General features: G+C 41.7%; 1 protein-coding gene across 1 annotated transcript; it reads right to left on the bottom strand.

Annotated features, from left to right (window-relative positions):
* Positions 1-224: 224 nt before the first annotated feature.
* CHRNB3 (cholinergic receptor nicotinic beta 3 subunit) lies at positions 225-18,115 on the bottom strand. Its single transcript, XM_059384221.1, has 6 exons — positions 18,058-18,115; positions 17,643-17,794; positions 16,528-16,572; positions 3,245-3,354; positions 2,136-3,018; positions 225-359 (listed from the first exon to the last, which is right to left on the bottom strand). The coding sequence occupies exons 1-6, from the start codon at positions 18,113-18,115 to the stop codon at positions 225-227; spliced, it is 1,383 nt and encodes a 460-aa protein (XP_059240204.1).
* Positions 18,116-19,729: the final 1,614 nt, after the last annotated feature.

Raw genomic sequence — 19,729 nt, 5'->3', positions numbered from 1 at the left:
CGAGTCCCTGAACGTCTGGGGAAGCCAAGGCAGGGTCCCTGAGGAGCTCCAGTGGCAATGAGTTTACGGTGGGCAAACCCACATTTGCCAATGTTCAGTTTCCCTGAGTCCCACCCAGGCCCTTCTAAGCAGCTCATGCATTTGGATACTGTATGTACAGCTAGCTGGAGGTCAGTCCTAAGGTGTAATTTTGTCTTTATAGTATTTTAGACGGCTCTGGATTGCTAGTGGGAACTGTGGAGCCACATCCTCAAAGCAGGAATAAAGATCAGAACGGAGCCGGTAACTGACACTATCAGAAAGAGCCACAGAAAGATTCGGTCCAGAACTTGGGCTACGAATTTCCAGTCTTGAACCACCTGCAAAAGAGAAAAAGATGCCTTCCTTTCAAGATGCAGGGCAACTGTTCTGAACTCACTTCCAGGGATCGGAAAGGGGTAATACTCAGATGTGCAGGGCTTCTGTTCTCAAAAACGCATGTGAGTGTGGCTGCTGCACCTCGGGAATGCCCGGAAGCCACCAAGGACAGCGGTGATCAGGACAGGATGGCAATCCATAAGGGGGAGGGGAGACCGGGTCCCTTTGGAGGAAGGGAAGTTAGGGGACAGTGGGCAGGACGCTATCAGAACAAGGTCAGAGCACGAACAAGTTGAGAGGTGTGGAGGACAGGGGCTAGTTCCCTTTCGAAGGAAAAGAAATGTTCCATTTCTCTTCTGTGGGGAGTTTGTAAAGATGGAACCGAACAGGAATTCTCGAAGGGGCGTAGGTACTGATGGAGAGCCTGAAAGTATTCAGCACACATAGAGCTTTAGGAGTAAAACTCTGGGGGAAAAACACAAAGAAGACACATGGGAATGTTTCAAGTGTCAACCTTAAGTACTGGGATTGTTAATGATTTTAATTTTCTTGTTTATGTTTTTTGTAATTTCCAAATTCCTTACCCTAATAAGGTGTTACTTCTATAATTTTTTAAAAGGCTATTTGAATCTTGGAATTAGAATTTTTAAACACTGTAAAGAAACAACAACAAACAACCCTAAGAAAAGCCGAAATGTCTGTTCTATACCAGCATTTTTCCTAATGCTTTAAAAATGTTTTTCAGTAGATGAAAAACAGAGCAAATAGTGAGAGACAATATACTAGGTAGCATCTAGATAGAATAATAGAAGGATATTTCTTTATAAAAATTCTTTCAGCACATGATATGATGAGCACTGGGCCTTATACACAGCTGATGAATTATTGAACACTACATCTGAAACTAATCATGTACAATGTGTTGGCTAATTAAATTTAAATAAATAAATAAAAATAAGAAATTCTTTCATAATTTTGTTTATGGGATCAGGCTCTTGGCACTAATTTTCACTGACTTTAGAGTAAAGTAATCGAACGCTCTAAATTGGTCTGTAACTTGTTTTAAGCAGCAGATACTATCTGAGTCCACAATTGCCTTGAGTCTGAAATCCACAGTCTCACCACACTTCTTTCTTCTTCTTTTTTTTTAATCTGTAAGCTAAATAACTATGCCCTTTTCTCTCACCAAAGGAACAGTATTCTATCTGTTGGCACACTATATTTGTATATTAATCCCAAAATCTATTCTGTTCTTTTGTCTATTATTGGAATTTTTTTGTCTTTTGTTTTGTCTATTTTGTCTGTAGTCTTTGCCTTTTGTTGGGGTTCTTTGTCTATTATTGGGATCATTTGTCTATTTTAGGATTATGTTAATCCCCAAATCTATTCTATTCTTCTGTATATTAATCCCCAAATTCTGTTCCTTTATTTCCAAATACTACAGATGGAAATAACCATCATCGCACTAAAAATGAGAGATATATTACCAGAGACCGGGATAACCAACTTAAAATGTAAAATTAAATTATTTTAAATAGAATCCTGTCTAATTATAAGGAATGGTGCATAATTTACACTTCCTTCACTTTCGCTCCTTCTGTTTCTGTGAATGCATCCTAAAAATCCATATTAAGATTCTTACAGATGTCAGGGCTCACTTAACATTGTACATGTGAAAAGCAGAGAGTTAACAGTGTCACGTCTAAACACTGTATTGTCAAGAGATGTGGGAATGTTGGTTCTTGCACACTTTGGTGGCCCTGTTGGGATGGACTCACCTGGTTGATGAAATGCTGCTTTTTCACATGCCTTGAGATGTACCTGATGGAATCAGCTGCCTTTTCCAAGAAAGCAACAAGAACGGTTTCTCCATCACTCACCTGTCTCTGTTTCCTTTTTTCTAGAGTTTTACCTTTCACCACTGGCTGCCTTTCATCTTTATCTGGGAAAGAGTAGCGATCCACGTGGTCCTTCATACAAAGCAATGTAGGAAGTTTTTGCAGAAACAGTCGTTTCACCCAGGGGGCCATGGGGTGGTAAGTGGAAGAGGATCTGTGGTGAACGTTAATCACGAAAACAGTCACAATAATCGACAGGGTCACGAAAATCATAATGAACAACAGGTACTCCCCAATGAGAGGAATGACTTTGGAGGAAGACGGGATTATTTCCTCAATGACCAGGAGGAACACAGTCAGGGAAACCAGCACTGAGGTTGACAGGGACAGCTTTTCCCCTTCATCAGAAGGGAGATAGAACACGAGCACAGTCAGGAAAGATAGCCCCAGGCAGGGGATGATCAGGAAGAGCGTGTAGAACAGGGGCAGGCGGCGCAGGACGAACGAGTATGTGATGAACGGATAGGAGTAGACGCCGTCTCTCCTGCTGCCCTTCATCCCTTTTGCATGGAGGATCTCCCATTCTCCATTATCGAAGAAGTCCTTTCTGTCAACATTTTCATTGATCAGAACAAGGTCAACCATGGTTCCATCGTAAGTCCACGACCCGAACTTCATGGAGCAGTTCTGCCGGTCGAATGGGAAAAACGTGACGTCCATGGTGCATGAGCTTTTGTAGCTGGCGGGGGGCATCCAGATGACCGTGCCGTTGGATCTCACGATGGCTTTGGTCATGAGGGAGCCTTCGAACCGGCCATCGGCGCTGTGGTGAAAGCGGTTGAACACTGATGAGTTGGGTCTTTGCCCACCCGTCCCTCTATTTTTCACATTTATTACTCTTCTACCACAGAATCAAAACAATATTTTAGAAAAGAAACGGTTCTCTTCTTACTCAAAGTTGTACATTTCTCTTAATTATTTTGCCAAAGTCAGGCTTTTCCATCTCTGGTCCTCAGTGGACCAGGGTATTTTTCTTCTGGGATACTTACTTTTCAAAGAGAACTATGTCAGGAAGCCAGAGAGATTCTGATGGAACTTTAATTGAACGAATTCCACCGTATTCATCAGGATTCCAGCGTAATTTGTGGTCTGTCCATTCCTGCATCAAAGGAGCGCACTGTCATTTCATTCTGAAAATTCAGTGTATTGGACTTTGGAATCTTCAAATTTATGTTTATTTACCAAATCCCAGTGTTTTATTTAAAAAGGAAATCCATCCATTTTAGATCTTACGACCTTGCCTGTGGTTCATTACACTTCTCAAGATACAGGTTGAACTAGCCTGGCCTCCAATCTTGCCCAGGCCCACACGGCCATCCTACCTGGGATTTCCAAAGTTGCCATATATCTACCTCCCAATGAAGAGTCCTGGCAACAAACACCACTGATCTGTGATCTATTTTTTCAGCTTCTTCTCTCTTTTTTTTTTTTTCAGCCTATTTTCTCTTAAGAAGCAAAAGAAAAGCAATGATAATTCTAACTCAGTTTATTCTAGAAGAGTTGGTCCAGTAATATTTTCATCTCATGATAATGGGCACAAACAATTTTGAATATCACTCAAGAGTCTTGAGCAAACATCCACCCACTATGTTATTATGAAACATTCAGTATCCACTGACTAGTCTTGATGACATTATAACTTTAATCCAATGAAAAAATATTTTCCAAGAATTTCCTTTTAAGTTCTAATCTGAATTTATTTTGTGACCACCCAATTATAGTTTTAAATTATATCCCTAATATTGTTAGCCTCCAGATACCTACATATTTTTCCTCATAATAGAATGAAATCATTTAGCATATTTTACAGGAGCTAATGGACCCAGGTTAACAAACCTGACCCCTAATTGATTGGATTATGAAGGTCAAGAGGATGATGTATGGATGATCCAATTATAGCAGGATGGACTTTCTTAAAAAGATTTGGGTCCAGAATCTGATGAAATCTGACCTGAAAATTAAATTCTTCTATCCTACTGTCCCTCATGTAGACAGCTGAGTAATGATGTAGGATAATATTAAGTGACATTTCAGAAAGTCTGAAGAGTGTGCCCAGTGCAAGCCTTCCTGTCATTAAAAAATCAGGAGTCAGCAGATGGGTAACTTCACTAGATGGTGAAGTATTGAAATATGCATGATGCCTGAAAAAGTACGAGACCGTACACCCCAGATATGACGTTGTCTATCCTAGACAATATTTGTGAGGCTTGATCCTGGAAAAACAAATTGAAAATGATATGGGTCATTAAAAAGCTATGATCTAAAGGATAAAAGACTGCATGCCTATTTATGGAAAAGCATGCACATGAAGATGGACAGTTTAAGAGCCCAAACTTATAAAGTATTTATCATGTTTACTTGGTACTCACAGGCTTCTCTCATTTTTCCTCCTCCTCTGCCTATTTTGAAAAGCAAATACATTTTCCTTTCTATGAATAATTTGTCTCCTGCTAAGGAGACTTGTACTACCAGCAGCAGGTCTCAATCTTAGAAACGTGGAAAGGAATTCTTTGTTTCCCTTGCACTCTGTTTACTTTCTAAAAATTGACATACAATACAGTTCACTCTTTGCGTATGGTTCTATACGCAAACATTTGTGTAATCTCTACCACCGTGAAGGTACAAGAACAACTCTGTTGCCCAAAAAAGTTTTCCTTGTGCTGCTCCTTTGTAATCAACTCCTCCCCTTCCCCACCCCAGGCAACCAGGATCTACTTTCTGATCCTCCTATAATGCTGCCTTTGGTCATAAAAATAGAACTGATCATAAGGTAGACAGCCTTTCGATCCTGATTTCTTTTATTTACCATAATGCATCTTAGATTCTTCTATATTAGTAATTTGTTCATTTTTATTAGTTGTAGTTTTTCCCTTGTATGAATATACCACAATTGATTTATCCATTCTCTGGGTAGGATGTTTGGATTCTTATAGTTTTTAATGATTACAAACAAAGCCACTATAAACATTTTGTGCAGCTTTTTGAGTAGAAAGCATTCTTTTCTTCTTTTGGGTTAATACCCAGGAGTGGGATGGCTGGGCCATATCCTAAGTGTACATTCAACTTTATATGAAACTGTGTCCCCGAGTAGCTGTCTCATTTTGCATTCCCACTAACAACGTACGAGACACCCGGTTCTTTGGCACCTTCTCCAGTGCTTGGTATTGTCTCCTTTTTTTACTTTGGTTAGAAGGGTTGTGAAATTGTATTCTCGGTTTCCAATATGCATTTTCCTAATGACTAATGGTGTTGAGTATTTCTTCATGTACTTTTTTGTCACCTGTATATCTTATTTGGTGAAGTGGCTGTTAAATCTTTTGCATGTTTTTTAAATCACGCTGTTTGTTTTTTTTACTGAGTTTTTAGACTTCTTTATATATCCTGGATAAAAGCCTCTCATCAAATATTTGAGTTGCAAATAGCTTCCCACAGTCTGTAGTTTCTTAATTCTCTAATCAGTGTCTTTCACAAGATAGAAGTTCTACACTTGGATGAAGTTTATTTTACCAATTTTATCTTTTATGAATTACCTCATACCTAAGAAATACTTGCTGAACTTAAGGTCACAGAAATTTTTCTTCCATGTTTTCTTCTAGAGATTTTATAGTTTTGGGTTGTACATTTAGATCTAAAATCCATTTTGGTTAATTTTTTAATTATGGTGTGAATGAGGTTTTTGGTTTTTTTCTCATATGGCTGTCCAATCGTTCCTGTACCTTTTGTTGAAAAGACTAAATATTCTCCATTGGGTTACCTATACATGTTTGTCAAAAATCAACTAACTGTTAACTGTGTGGGTCTATTTATGGGCTCTTTGTTCTGTCTTGTTAATCTGTGTCCCTCCTTTTCCCAGTACCACTCTCTTTTAACCATCACTTTCCAGTAAGTTTTGAAATTCTATAGTGTGAGTCCTCCAACTGTATTCCCCCTTTTCAAATCATTTTGGCTATTCTTGTTTCTTTGCTTTTCTCCATAAAATTTTAAATCAGTTTGTTGCTATCTATAAGAAAAATCCTTCTGAAATTTTAACTGTGGTTGTCTTGAATCTATAGATTGGTTTGGGGAGCACTGACATCACAATATTGAGATTTCTGACCTAGGAAAATCATTTCTCACCCCATGTGTTTAGGTCTTCTTTGATGTTTTTAATCAGTGTTTTGTAGTTTCAGCTTATTAGACCCTGTACATATTCAGTTAGAGTTATACCTAAGTATTTAATGTTTTTTGACGTTATTGTAAATGGTACTTTGACATCAAGAGAAAAAATCCAATTGTTCATTGCTAGAATATAAATAAACAATTGATTTTTGTGTGTTGACCTTGTATGTATCCTGTGACCTTGTTTAAACTCATTTAATTTTAGAAGTTTTTTGGTAGATTTTCTACGTCAACAATTACATCATTTACAAATAGAAAACTCTATTTCTTTTTTTCCAATCTGAATGCCCTTTTTAAAAAAATATTTTATTTATTTATTTATTAGACAGAGATCACAGAGAAGCAGGCAGAGAGAGAAGGAAGCAGGCTCCCTGCTGAGCAGAGAGCCTGATGCAGGGCTCGATCCCAGAACCCTGGGATCATGACCTAAGCTGAAGGCAGAGACTTTAATCCACTAAGCCACCCAGGTGCCCAATCTGAATGCCTTTTATTGTATTTTCCTTGTGTTTAATCACTGGCTAGGACCTTCGGTATGACATTAAATAGGAGTGGGAGAGTAGATATCCTCGCATTGTTCTTTTTATTTTTATGAAATTTTTTTTAAAGATTTTATTTATTTATTTGACAGACAGAGATCATAAGTAGGCAGGGAGGCAGGCAGAGAGAGAGGAGGAAGAAGGTTCTCCGTGGAGCAGAAAGCCCGATGTGGGGCTCGATCCCAGGACTCTGAGATCATGTCCTGAGCTGAAGGCAGAGGCTTTAACCCACTGAGCCACCCAGGCGCCCCCTCTCATTGTTCTTAATTTTGGGTGGGAAGCATTTAGTTATTCACCATTAAGTATTACATTAGCTGCTGGTCTTCTTAAATGCCTTTTATTTGATTAAGGAAGATTCTTCCTATTTCTGGTTTGCTGAGTTTTTTTTTTTTTTTTTTTTACAGATTTATTTATTTGAGAGTGAAAGAGAGAGAGTGTGAGTGAGGAAAGGGGGAGAGGGAGAAAGAGAGAATCCCAAGCAGACTCCCAGCCCAGTGTGAAGCCCTACACTGGGCTGGATCCCACAGCCCTGATATAAACATGTGAGCCAAAATCAAGAGTTGAACACTCAACAGCTGCTACCCAGGAGCCCTAAGATTCTTTTTTTCTTAATCACAAACAGATCCTCAGTTAAATAAAAAGCTTTCCATCTTCTATGGAGATAATTACAAGATTATTCTTTAGTCTCTTAATGAAATGAATTATATTGATTGATTTTCTTTTCCTTTTCCTTTTTTTTTTTTTCCCCTTAAGTGGGCTGCGCACCCAACGTGGGGCTCAAACTCAAGACCACAAGGTCAAGAGTCACATGCTTAACCGACTGAGCCAGCCAGGTGCCCCAATATTGATTGATTTTCAGATGTTGAACCAGCCTTGCATTCTTTGGATCCACCCCACATAGTCTTAATGTATCACAGTTTTATGTAATACTTCTTCTTGTTATATAAGAAAAAAAAATAGGTAGACCACTGCCTTACAAAGAATAAGGATGTCCTGGCAAGGAGGGTGTCTCTCTAACTGTTTTCCTGATGTTTGAATTCAAATAAAAATACAGTGAGGTTTCCTTGAGAAAAGACAAAGTCAGTGAAATAGGTGGCAGGCACCTTTATGTTTTTGCTACTAAAGCATTGTTAAAACAACATTTGTTTGTAGATGTAAAAACTACATTCCAATAATTCACCAAATATCTAACACAAATTTGGGCTAATTACAAGAGAGGAAAGCAACACATACATTACCCTCTTAGCGGTGGGAGTTCTTTTCTTTGGGAGTGTTTCTATGATTTTTCAGTACAACTGTAACATACATTAAAAACCTATTTTGTGGCTGTGCTGATAATAGAATAAAAATGGCAAAGTAGAGAAGTTACCAAGTGCCGATGATGTGCCAGGCATTGACCTAAGTGCTTTATATTTATTAATGCTGATTTCTTTAATAACCTACAATGACCTATTAATAGTGCTATATTAGATGAGGGACCTGTGGCTCAGAGGGTTCAAGTGACTTGTCCCAGGCCACACAGCTGATCAGTAGGGAAAACAGGATCAAGTCTGTTGTATATGACTGGGTATGCTAAGGGCATCTTAAGTCCAGGAAGTGCCTTCCACATTGACTAGGACATGAAGGGCACTCCCTGGAGGTGTGCCATGGTCCAGCAAAAGCCATATCCTGTACTCTTTTCCCTCTTCCCATGCTACCTTAGGGTGAAAAAATTTGTGACTTAAAATTCTTCATAATGTCAATGGTTTGTTGAAGCTTTCGGTGGCTCCACTCTCAAGGATGTTTCCAGTGTTGAACGTTGTAAGGCTTATTAACTTTGTACTCAAGCTAAAACAGTAGCTTATTCCATCTTTTCCTCTGTTAAAAAAAGAATATGAAGATAATAACAACAGAAAATCTGGTTGGCCTTAATGGTAAAATATCTGTCCAAAGGTGAAGGAATTATGCAAATAGACATGTTACACTGTGTCTAAGTTCGTGGACAACCAAGGGAAGAGAAATTACAAGATGAAGAGGAACTGTTAATGATAGGAGCCTTCAGCTGACCTCCACTTAGGCAAGACTTCATTCGAGAAGAAAGTGGCATGTCAAGAGCTCTTTATAGAAAGAGGAGAAAAATGAATTCAGAAATAAAGTGGATGTATGTTGCTTGCTGCCTCAAGTTCACCTGCCTTGCTGCTGGTAAGAGCACCCCAGTTTCCTCTTGGGGAACTACCTACTGCACTGTCACTCACCAGATGTGGGTGGATCTAACTCTTCCTTCTGCCCCAGAAAGGGGGCTGTACCTCACACCTGCCCACTGTGATCTTCAGAGATGGCAGGTGACCAAATGGGAAACAAAAAAGTGGGATAGCATGAATCTTCTGGAACAACTGGAAAAGAGGTTGGCCATTCTCTCTCTTGCTGAACTTGAACACAGGTAGCACTTTGAGGCTGAAGCTGATACGGCCACTAGAGGAGGGCTGAGATTAGATTGGGGTCATCCAGAGGACGAGGAGCCCAGAGACATGCACAGGGAACACCAAATAGTGCTTGAGCCCCTGGATCAAGCTGCATGTAATGCTGGCCTTGTCCCTCTACTTTCTAGGCTGTGAAAGCCAATACATTCTATTTTTGCTGAAGCCAGTCTGGGTTGCATTCTCTGTCATGCGCAACTGAAAAGTTCTCAGTGATCCTGGGAGAATCTGAGTAGCTCTCAAACAAGCAGTGGGCTGCCAGAAGGCAGGTGGTGAGCCCCAGGTGCAGACACAGACTTGGGCAGATTGGCTGGAACTGTGTGCTTATGAACTGGCTTGTCTTGAATGGACAATGTTGGTGAGTTCAGCCACAGAGTCCAATCTTATACTTCCTCCATTTGGAATGTGAAGATTGCTGCAAACAAAATTGCCTGCTTCTTGGATACAGTGTCCTCTCCGCTCCAGGCACAGCTGTCTTTTCCCATGCCTGGTTCCACCCTGTAGGGAGGGTGGATAGCTACAACGCTGGGGCTCCTGCCTTCTTGCAAATCCCAGCAAACACATACCTGGTTTTACAAGCTGTTCTAAGGGAACTAGGGCAAGCCCTAGGGTGTGGGACTTTTGGGTCAGAAAGGTTTGCCTTGCTCACCAGATCTCTAACTGCAGAATGAACAGCTGCAGCCAGAGAGAACAGAGCAGTGGTGTTTTATTGGGCTCACGGTCTGGGGGGGAATGATGCATTCCACAAGTATGCAAGGCATGTACTCACACAGAGCATACCGCTGCTGCTCTGTATTCCTGGCCTGGGGCCAACTCAGAAACAAATGAGCACACCTAGTGGTCATTGCTCTGAAGAGGGTGCCATTTGGATATAATGGCAGGGAACATTAGGGTGGACAGGGAAGGTAGTTCTGAGAAGACAACCTTCAGAAGTTGAGCCCTGAATGGTAAGGAGGGGCAGTGAGTGGCAGCGTGAGGCAGGGAGAAGGAAGGGGGCTTGGGAAGGTGCTGGGGCAGAAATGAGTGAACATGAAGGAGGGGTGCATTGGATCCTCAAGGAGGACATAAAGAGATCTGCAGTGATTTAGGTTTCTTTTCTTTTTTTTTTTTTTTTAAGATTTGATTCATTTATTTGTCAGAGAGAGAGAGAGAACAAGCAGAGGGAAGCAGCAGGCGAGGGAGAAGCAGACTCTCTACTGAACAAGGGGCCCAATGAGGGGCTTGATCCTAGGACCCATATCATGACCTGAGCCGAAGAGAGACACTTAACCACCTGAGCCACCCAGGTATCCCCTAGGTTTCATCCCAGACCAGTAAAGAGAAAGAGGCCAAATGGGGCTTTGGTCAATGCTGTTGACTTTGGAGTACCCAGAAGAGCAAGTGTACTGAATTGGAGTCAGAATCCCTGAGTCCTCCATCTGTATGGTCCTTTACTGACTGTACTCCTTTCTGAGGTGTCCTTCAGAACCAGACCTGGGGAATCAGAGATTCTCCCTGCCACATCCGTCCAGAGGGGTTCCTTGAATTTCTACCAACATACACATCCATCATGATGCAGACAGAGCCCCATGTCCCAGGACCACAACACGTGCTAGGTCAGAGTGTCAGGGTGAGGGTTCAGAGCCCCCAACCTCTGTCTTGGCTAAGGAGCTCTGAGACCTTCTGGTTACTTCCTATTCTCTTTGAAAGCCTGGGGGCATCTGGAGACTAATCTCCTGTCTCTCCCTTCTTCAAGTAAGAGATTACAAATAATACCCTGTGTTCATATAGCATGTTCCAGCCAACATTCTCAAAGCCGTTGACAAACATCAGCACTATCACGAAGCAGTTCTCCAGTGGAGAGCTGTGTCATTGCAGGGAACAGGAGAGCACAGGCTACGTCAGGGGCCAAAGAGCAAAGTTAATCTGTGACTGAGAAAAAGAGGGGAAAATAGCTTTCTTAATTGTGAAAAGTGCAATTTCAAATCCACATCATATATATTCCCTTAATTTTTATTTATTTTTATTTTATTTATTTAAATTATTATTTATTTATTTAAATTATTATTAATTTTTATGTATTTATATTCCCTTAAATTATTTTTCTTATATACATTATCTGAAATATCACTCATAGATGTCTGGCTAATATCCAGAATAAAATTTCACTTAAACTGAAATCAAAGACTTTTCACTGAAAAAAAAAAAACAACAACAAAAATTCTCCTACTTATTCTTAGTTTAATACTAAGTCCAAAAGATGGTAAGGAACAAGTCGTGCCTTGATTTGTAGCCTCTGGGACATCCCTGGGATCTTCAGTTATCTAAAAATCAAGTGTGAAAATCTTCTTTTTTTTTTTAAGATTTGATTTATTTATTTGAGAGAGAGAATGAGAAAGAAAGCACTAGTGCCGGGCGGGGGAGAGGGGGAGAGGGAGGAGCAGACTCCCTGATGAGCAGGCAGTCCGATGTGAGGTGCGATATGCAGCTCCATCCCAGGACCTTGTGGTCACGACCTGAGCCAAAGGCAGATACTTAACTGACTGAGCCACCCAGGTGCCCTCAAGTGTGAAATTTTTAAAACAAGTTAATGTTGGTTCTTAAAGAAAACAACATGCCATATTATGTATCTCATACTCGCATCATGACCATAAGTGGTCAGGGCCAAGAAATGAGACTTGACAATAAGGATGAAAAAGCCTCCAAAGGTGGCAGGAGGACATGACATTTATTGAGTCCCCACTACACACCAGATAATATACCAGTCGCATTCACACACACGATCGCATTTTACCTCTTAACAACACTGTGAGCTAGGCATCGCCTCTCTTTTATAGATGAAGAGACTGAGGGTCTGAGAGGCAAAATGACTTGCCCAGATTTACATAGCAGGATTTCGGATTCCTAACTCCTAATTCCTCCTCAACTTTCACTCAGGGTCCACCCAACCGGCCTCCTTTGCTAAGGTCTGAATGAGGCTGGGAGAAGAAAGGAAGAAAGGAGAAGATGCTGAGTAAAGGTCAGAGATACAGGTGGTGGAAGGTATTAGACTTGAGCGAAGATCCCCCTGACCTTTAGAGCAAGGCCAAGCCTTCCATGGCAGGTTTGTTTCTGATTTCTCCTTCAAGACCAGCTCCAGGGGTCTAGCCTCTGAGGCCTGCATATGTTTGCTGAACTTTTGGTTGGTGTAAAAGGGGAACCAGCTGTTGGAGAAACAAGGCTACTTTGAGATGCTGGCCTTGGCAGACATTCAGGCAGTTTTCTTTTCCTTGGGGAAAATGAAGGGGGTAGGACAGCAACGTGCTCTCAGCTGTAATGAAGTGCGGTTGCTCAGAATCTTACTGTCTTATTGGTGTTAACACCTGACGGTGCCTAGCCCAGCGTCTTACACGCCGTGCCCAGTGCATAGTAGGTGCCCAGTAAATGCTGTTGAGTGAGTAATTTTGACATCTGTTGTCTTAGAGATTGCTCACATGACAGTCTCTAGGCCAGGGGTTCAACCCTTTATCATCAAAGAAAGGGTGGTTTCATATCCCATTTTCCTTTAAGGTGTTTGCAATGCAGTTTTCCTAACCTTGAACGTGACGGAGCAGAATCTGAGCAGTGAGGCACTAAGTACTTTCTCATGTAGTTTTAGTGAGTCAGTGTTAATAATCTATTTATGATTTATGGGGTTTTGATTACTCCCTGGAAGTAGGAAGGAGGAAGACAAATGAGTTTCCAAAATAAGATCAATAAAATAAAAATAGCTTTCTATTTTTAGGTCTTTCTCAGGATGTCACTAAATTTGTGCTCGATAAAGCTCTTTGGTTAAGAGGATGGAGGAAGAACATCTAAATATACCAGAGAAGAACTATGGAAATAGAGGATAAGACAGAAGAATTGCATTAAAAAAAACCAACCGAGCATCTCAGTTACGGAAACTGTGTGGAACACGTTTTTGTTTCAATACGAAGTTTTATTCTCTCTGTGATGCGAATCAGGGAGCATTTTACAGTGTCTGGGTGGGAAATGAGAAAAGAACAGGGGTTTCTCGTTTTGGTCTTTGCTCTGGCTGAGACATACAAGGGTGGCTGGGAAGAGTTTCCTGTAGGTCTGTTCTGGCGTGAGAGCTTTGGGAAGTTAAGTGATTGGGAAGGGCATACAGGGGTTCACAACTTCTCTTCTTTTTTGGATTGTGGAACCTCTACTGATCATCTAAGACCTAACTTAAATACCTCTTCCCTTGGGAGCTTTCCCTGATTTTCTTTTTGTAATGACCCAGTACTTATGTAGATTTTCCTTAGGGTGTTTGTTTATTATATCGCCGTCATTATTCTTCACACAAGTTCCGCTGTGTCCTCTCCTTGAAGGCAGGGCTGTATCTTACTCTTCATATACCTGGGATCTAGCAGAGTGGCTGACACTTAGTAGGTTCTCAATAAACCTTGTGGAATGAATGGAAGAGGGAGTAATCTTTACTTCATTCCCTCCTAAATGCCTTTTTAGACCAGATGTCGCAGAGGTTGAGGCACCAAAACCTTAGAAGACAGGGACTGGGGGTGCCTGGGTGGCTCAGTCATGGGGCGTCTGCCTTCAGTTCAGGTCATGATGCCAGGGTCCTGGGATGGAGCCCCGCATCGGGCTCCCTGCTCAGCGGGAGGCCTGCTTCTCCCTCTCCCTCTGCCCTTGCTTGTGCTCCCTCTCTTGCTGTCTCTCTCTCTCTCTGTGTTAAATAAATAAATGAAAAAAATCTTAAAAAAGAAAAGAGGAAGAAGACAAGGACTAGGAAGGAGCTAGTCTCCAGAGGGACAGCACTGAGGGGAGCACTGGACATCTTCCATCCACGCCCTAGTGCGAGGCAAGGGAAGGATTTCTTCATCTGAGCCCGACTTCACTTAAGTGCCCAACCTTGGACAAGTCACTCCGGTTCTCCAATGTTCAGTTTTCTCATCTGCAAAGTGGGAATCCTAATAGGACCTACCTCATAGGGTGGTTGTGAGAATGAACTGAGTTTATTCCTATGACACACCCAAGCACGGCGACTTAACACTTAGGACGTGCTTTAATAATCCTTAGATATTATCATTAGCTACTCTAAAACTGAGATCTGTATAACACACCCATTTTTTTTTAAAGATTTTATTTATTTCCCCTCTCTCTCTGCTTGTCTGTCTGCCTGCTTGTGATCTCTTTCTGTCAAATAAATAAATAAAATCTTAAAAAAAAAAAAAAGAAGTCACGGGGATGAAAAATACAGCGTAGGACGCGTAGTCAATGGTATTGTAATAGCGTATACGGTGACAGATGGGAGCAACACTTGTGCGAGTGTGGCATAAGGTCACCATGTTGTACACCTGAAACTAATGTTACATTGTGTACCAACTATAATTTAATGAAAAAAAAATCTGTTATCCTCATTACTTCTAGAAAATGGGACCCTGAGTCCCCAGGCTGGCTTTTCCAAGCATCAGCTTGCCCCATTCCTATGGATTTCTCTTGCTCTGTGTTGGGTACCGGAGGCGCTTAGATTGTGACCCTGTCTTGACCTGAGGCCTTCACCAGGCCCCTGGGATTCTCGTGGCCCAGCTTTGCTGGAAGTCACTTCCATAGTCGTAGTTAAGGTCTGAGGAGCCGTGGCTTCTTGTTTGCTTCCACTGAAGTGACCTCATGCTTTCAAAATCTCAGGCAAAGTGAAAAGTACAAATTTTGAAGGCCAAGAGTCCCTGGATTGCTGTTTTATGTGACAGCTTAACGGAAGATTAATCTCAAGGAGCAGTTGGAGAAGGACTTGTATGTGAAGCAGTTGAGAGGTTTTTTGTCTGCTCTATTTTTGTTAACTTCCTAAACCCATTTGCACTCTAAAAGTTTTTATCCTCTCTCCTGCAAACTCAAATACAGCACTTCTTACTGATTTTTATTAACTCAAAATATTTCTGAATTCTACAGCCTCTAAGCTACGTCATGGAAGAAGGAGATGGGTATACAGAAAAACATGTTTATTTGAATTGTATTCTTCTATCTGTATTACCAGCTTACTATTTTCTCCTAGACATCTTTATTCGCAAGTAAAATAAAGATCCATTTCATAACTTGCTAAGATATCTACCAATTAAAGAATCAGCAGAATAGAGAGTGGTAAAGATGATAATAATTCTTTAACTTTGACCAAAGTTTTTGAGTGGGAGAAATATGACATAAAGGAAGCCCAAGGAATCTCCTTCTGCTTCTATACCCTTAGCAGAATGGAACAATGTCTCCTGAACCTGAAGGTAATTAACTTATTTCAATAAAAATGAACAAAAATAGAGTGTATGTATGTTAAAATTCAGTGAGATATTTAAGATTCCTCACCAGGAAGATTTTAAGTCTATCAGGTTAGACAATTACTTGGACATTCAGGGGAAAAACAAACAAACAAGTAATTGCTGACGACAGCGACAACAAGCAAAAATAAACAATGAGACCAAACTTTTCGCCTCCTATCAAAGAAGTGTCAATATTTTCTCCTTTCCATTACCTATGCAAAATTGGGCTTTGAAGGGTAGCTATTTCCTGATCATTCTAGGACGAGCTCCTCCGAGCGGATGCTTCTGGTTTTAGGAAACAGGGCCCAGTTGAACTAAACGCAAGCTCTCTAAGCAGGGATTTGAACCTATTCAAAATGCCTTTTTAGTTATATGAGGAAAACATATTGTCATTTTGTCTTCACGTTGTTCTGAAATTGATGGTGAGAGGCCTTCTGCCCTCTCTGTTTCTCTTTCTAGGGAGCCATAGGAAACATTCCTCCCACCGAGGACCCGTAGGGATGAGGGAGAATTTAAGATCGCTGATTGCCTATTCCAGATGTGGTACCTTAAAGAGGGGGACAGTGGCAATCTGGAACTCCCCCCCCCTTCTCCAGGTAGCCAGGGAGCAGGGCCGAGGCCTCGGTGTCAGAGAGTCCCCTCCAGGCAGGCCTCTGGGCTTCTAGCACCTGTTCTCTGCTCTCCAACTCCCGCAAAGGAAAATTAAGTAATGGGCCCTTCCCAGCCATTCCCAAATATCTCCCCAAGGAACCCAATATGCTCTGTAAAATAATTGTTTTTCAAATGGGTGTCTTTCTAAATAGAAAAGCATGGAAATAATTAGGTTAGCAGATATAATGCTTGCACTGACAGTTACCTGTTTGAGCCACACATTTGTTGTCATCAGCTGATTCTTTTCATCCTAAGAAAGTGACAATTAGGAAGATGTAAATTCAAGTAAATGAAGTTGTCTTTTAGATTTTTTTTTCTTTTGTCAGAAAGACCTCTCTGACACATACATTTGAAGTATTCAAAGTATAAAGGATTCTCAACTGAAACAGTTAAACAGCCTGGGATCCTAAAATACTATGCATATTTTCCTTAAAACAAAAAAATAATAATTAAAGCAAGTAGTAGTTCATTGTGGTGATATTTATCTAAAATTGCATAACCCAGAAAGCATGGTAAGGTGGCAAAGCAGAATGAATATGAACTAAATCAGAGATTGGATTTGTGTGATTTTTTAGAAGGAATCTTTGGGCATTGAATCAGCTGGGGTGGGTGAGTGTGTGAGTGTTGGGACAGGGATTGGGGCAAGATGGGTTATTCTGGAACTCTGGGGACTTTGCAGTCATGGGACTTTGCAGGATGACTTTGCAGTCATGGGCTTGTTGAAGTTCACTGATTTCCCAGGATGCCAATCATGGCAGAAGTGGGAAACAGGAACACTTTGAGTGGAGAATGTTAAGGTATGGGTGGGGCAGGGGAAAATGCAGGATCCTGAGGGGATTCAAGAGGGTGATGAGCTCACTGGGCACTTACTCGGGTGCCAGCACCATCCGCCTTCTCTCCCTGCCGGCACCTCCCCCCAACACCCTCATGCAGTCCAGGTGACACCGACTTGGCCTGGGGAACAATGATGAACCCTGGGCGGGCTCGGTTCTGCCTTCTCTCCTGCCCCTCGCTTTTCCCAGGGTGCTCCTTCTGGTGCTCAGCCAACCCGCCAGGGACAGTGCCTGTCCCAGCAACCACATCCAACCCCCAGCAAAAGGTTCCACACGAATAGTGCCACAATGAAAATTTACTCCACGACACTTCACATTCCTTCCTCGGGTCATTTCACTGGCCTCTTGGGGCAGATTTTCTCTCACAGGAAGCTATTTTTAAAATGGAAATGGCAGCCATGGGGAAAGAAATCAAAATGAAATCTTAGACTCACAAACAGGTTAAGGAATGCACGTTCTTTTCAGCTTCGTGCCAAGGACCACTCACCACATCTACGAGCTGAGATATTTTCAATCCGAAGTATACTTTTATGGTGTCATTAGAATTTAATACAGGGCGCACCCATTTCTGATAACCTTGGAATAAGTGTCTGAGGAGGGCATCTTCACTTTCCGCGACTGATCGGAATCTTGCGGCGGCTGTAAGAATCATGAGGGAAACCCGAATTAATGGGAAAGTCATAATAGCTGGCTTAGCATCCCACAGCCGGAATCATCATATAGTCTACACAGCCCGGTGCAGCAAAGGCAGCTTTGAGTGAACAGGGGTTCTCGAACCATTCTCCATGCCCACAACACAGGGCTGAAAGTTGACTCTGTGCTTTATCCAGAACGTGGCTCTCTCACAGGGTTTTCCCATCATGACGTGAGCACCAAAGAATCACTTACAACCACCCACTTACCCTCTACCTCACATCTCACTTGAGATGCCACCTTCTCACAGACATGGTCTCTGCCCATGTGTGATTGTCCACCACTGCACCCTCTTTGGCTCCCTCATGTCCCTTGCCACAATGTGTTGTGAATTTGTCACTGTCTGTCCTTTCCTTGAGCTCCATGATGGCAGGCACGGTATCCATTTTACTTGATGATGTTTATTCAGCACCTGGAGCAGTGCCTGCCCAAGCACATACCCATGTTATATCTATTTAATGAATGAACCAATGAAAGGAATACGTTGGAGCCATTTTCCACGCATTTGGCACATATCCATGGAATACCTACCACATCCTGTGTGTTATTCATTCCCTTGCCATCTTCCTGAGACGTCTTCCCTTACAAAGACCTTCCCTGGCTAACGACCAGGTTCTAACACTCTTCTCTACACCTCCACGACTGAGGGCCTAAGAAACACCCTAGTTTCAAGCTTTGACCCACAGGCTAAATAAAGAGTCTAGAGTCTAGAGATAAGTTTCGTATCTTTCCAGTGTTCCTATCAAATTTATTTTTTTTTAAAGATTTATTTATTTGACAGAGAGAAATCACAAGTAGACAGAGAGGCAGCCAGAGAGAGAGAGAGAAGCAGGCTCCCTGCTGAGCAGAGAGCCCGATGCGGGACTCGATCCCAGGACCCTGAGATCACGACCTCAGCCGAAGGCAGCGGCTTAACCCACTGAGCCACCCAGGCGCCCCCTATCAAATTTAAAGCAAGGAAGCTTTGTGGTTGTTGTTTTGAATATAGCCCCTCTTGTATATTCAGCACCCTATTAATCTCCTAAACAACCCATTCTGCACTGTGTGGTTTACCAAAGAGAATTTTTTTTCCCACTGAGAGACACATGATGGACAGTGATCCCATGCAAGACACACCCCGAAGTTTCCCGATCAGAATGTAAAAATTATTAGTAGGAAGAAGAGCGTACATCCCCTGTATGTGCATAGACCTTCAATTTCTCAGGGAGTAGCCATTAAAAACCCACTCTTTCGGGGCACTTGGGTGGCTCAGTTGGTTAACCAGCTGTTTTCTGCTCAGGTCATGATCCCTGGGTCCTGGGATCAAGCGCCGCATTGGAATGCTTCCTGCTCAGTGGGGACCCTGCTTCTCCCTCTACCTCTGCCTGCTGCTCTGCCTACTTGTGGCCCCTCTCTCTATCTCTCTGTCAAATATATAATAAAATCTTTTTTTAAAAATCCACTCTTTTTAGATGGAAGTATAATTAATGTGCAGTTTCAGGTGTACAAATAATGACTCAACAATTCTATACATGACTCAGGGCTCACCACCATATGTGAAGTCATCATCTGTCACCAAACAACATTATTACCACCTTACTGACTATATTCCCTATGCCATACTTTTCATCTCTCTGACCTTTTTATTCTGCCATTGGAAGTCTGTCCCTCCAGTTACAAAATAATGAATTGAAACCCACTCTTAATGCTATAAAGCATATTAAAGTGCAAAGAGATAGAGAGAGATGGAGAGAGCTGTAACTTATGTTTGTGCTTAGTTATTTAAAAAGCCAGCTGTCAGATGATATGATACTATATGTGGAAAACCCAAAAGACTCCACTCCAAAACTGCTAGAACTTGTACAGGAATTCAGTAAAGTGTCAGGATATAAAATCAATGCA

This window comes from Mustela nigripes, chromosome 18 (assembly GCF_022355385.1).
Source record: "Mustela nigripes isolate SB6536 chromosome 18, MUSNIG.SB6536, whole genome shotgun sequence".
Classification (NCBI taxonomy): domain Eukaryota; kingdom Metazoa; phylum Chordata; class Mammalia; order Carnivora; family Mustelidae; genus Mustela; species Mustela nigripes.
The sequence above is the reverse complement of the archived record's forward strand: the minus strand, read 5'-3'. Positions and strand labels throughout refer to the sequence as shown.

Coding starts and splice junctions, on each gene's coding strand:
- CHRNB3 (XM_059384221.1), bottom strand. CDS start 18,115: ATGGGCAGAGACCATGTCTGTGAGAAGGTGGCATCTCAAGTGAGATGT. Junction 17,795..18,057: donor AGTGAGATGTGAGGTAGAGG/GTAAGTGGGTGG, acceptor TGATTCTTACAG/CCGCCGCAAGATTCCGATCA. Junction 16,573..17,642: donor TATCTCAGCTCGTAGATGTG/GTGAGTGGTCCT, acceptor TCACTTTCTTAG/GATGAAAAGAATCAGCTGAT.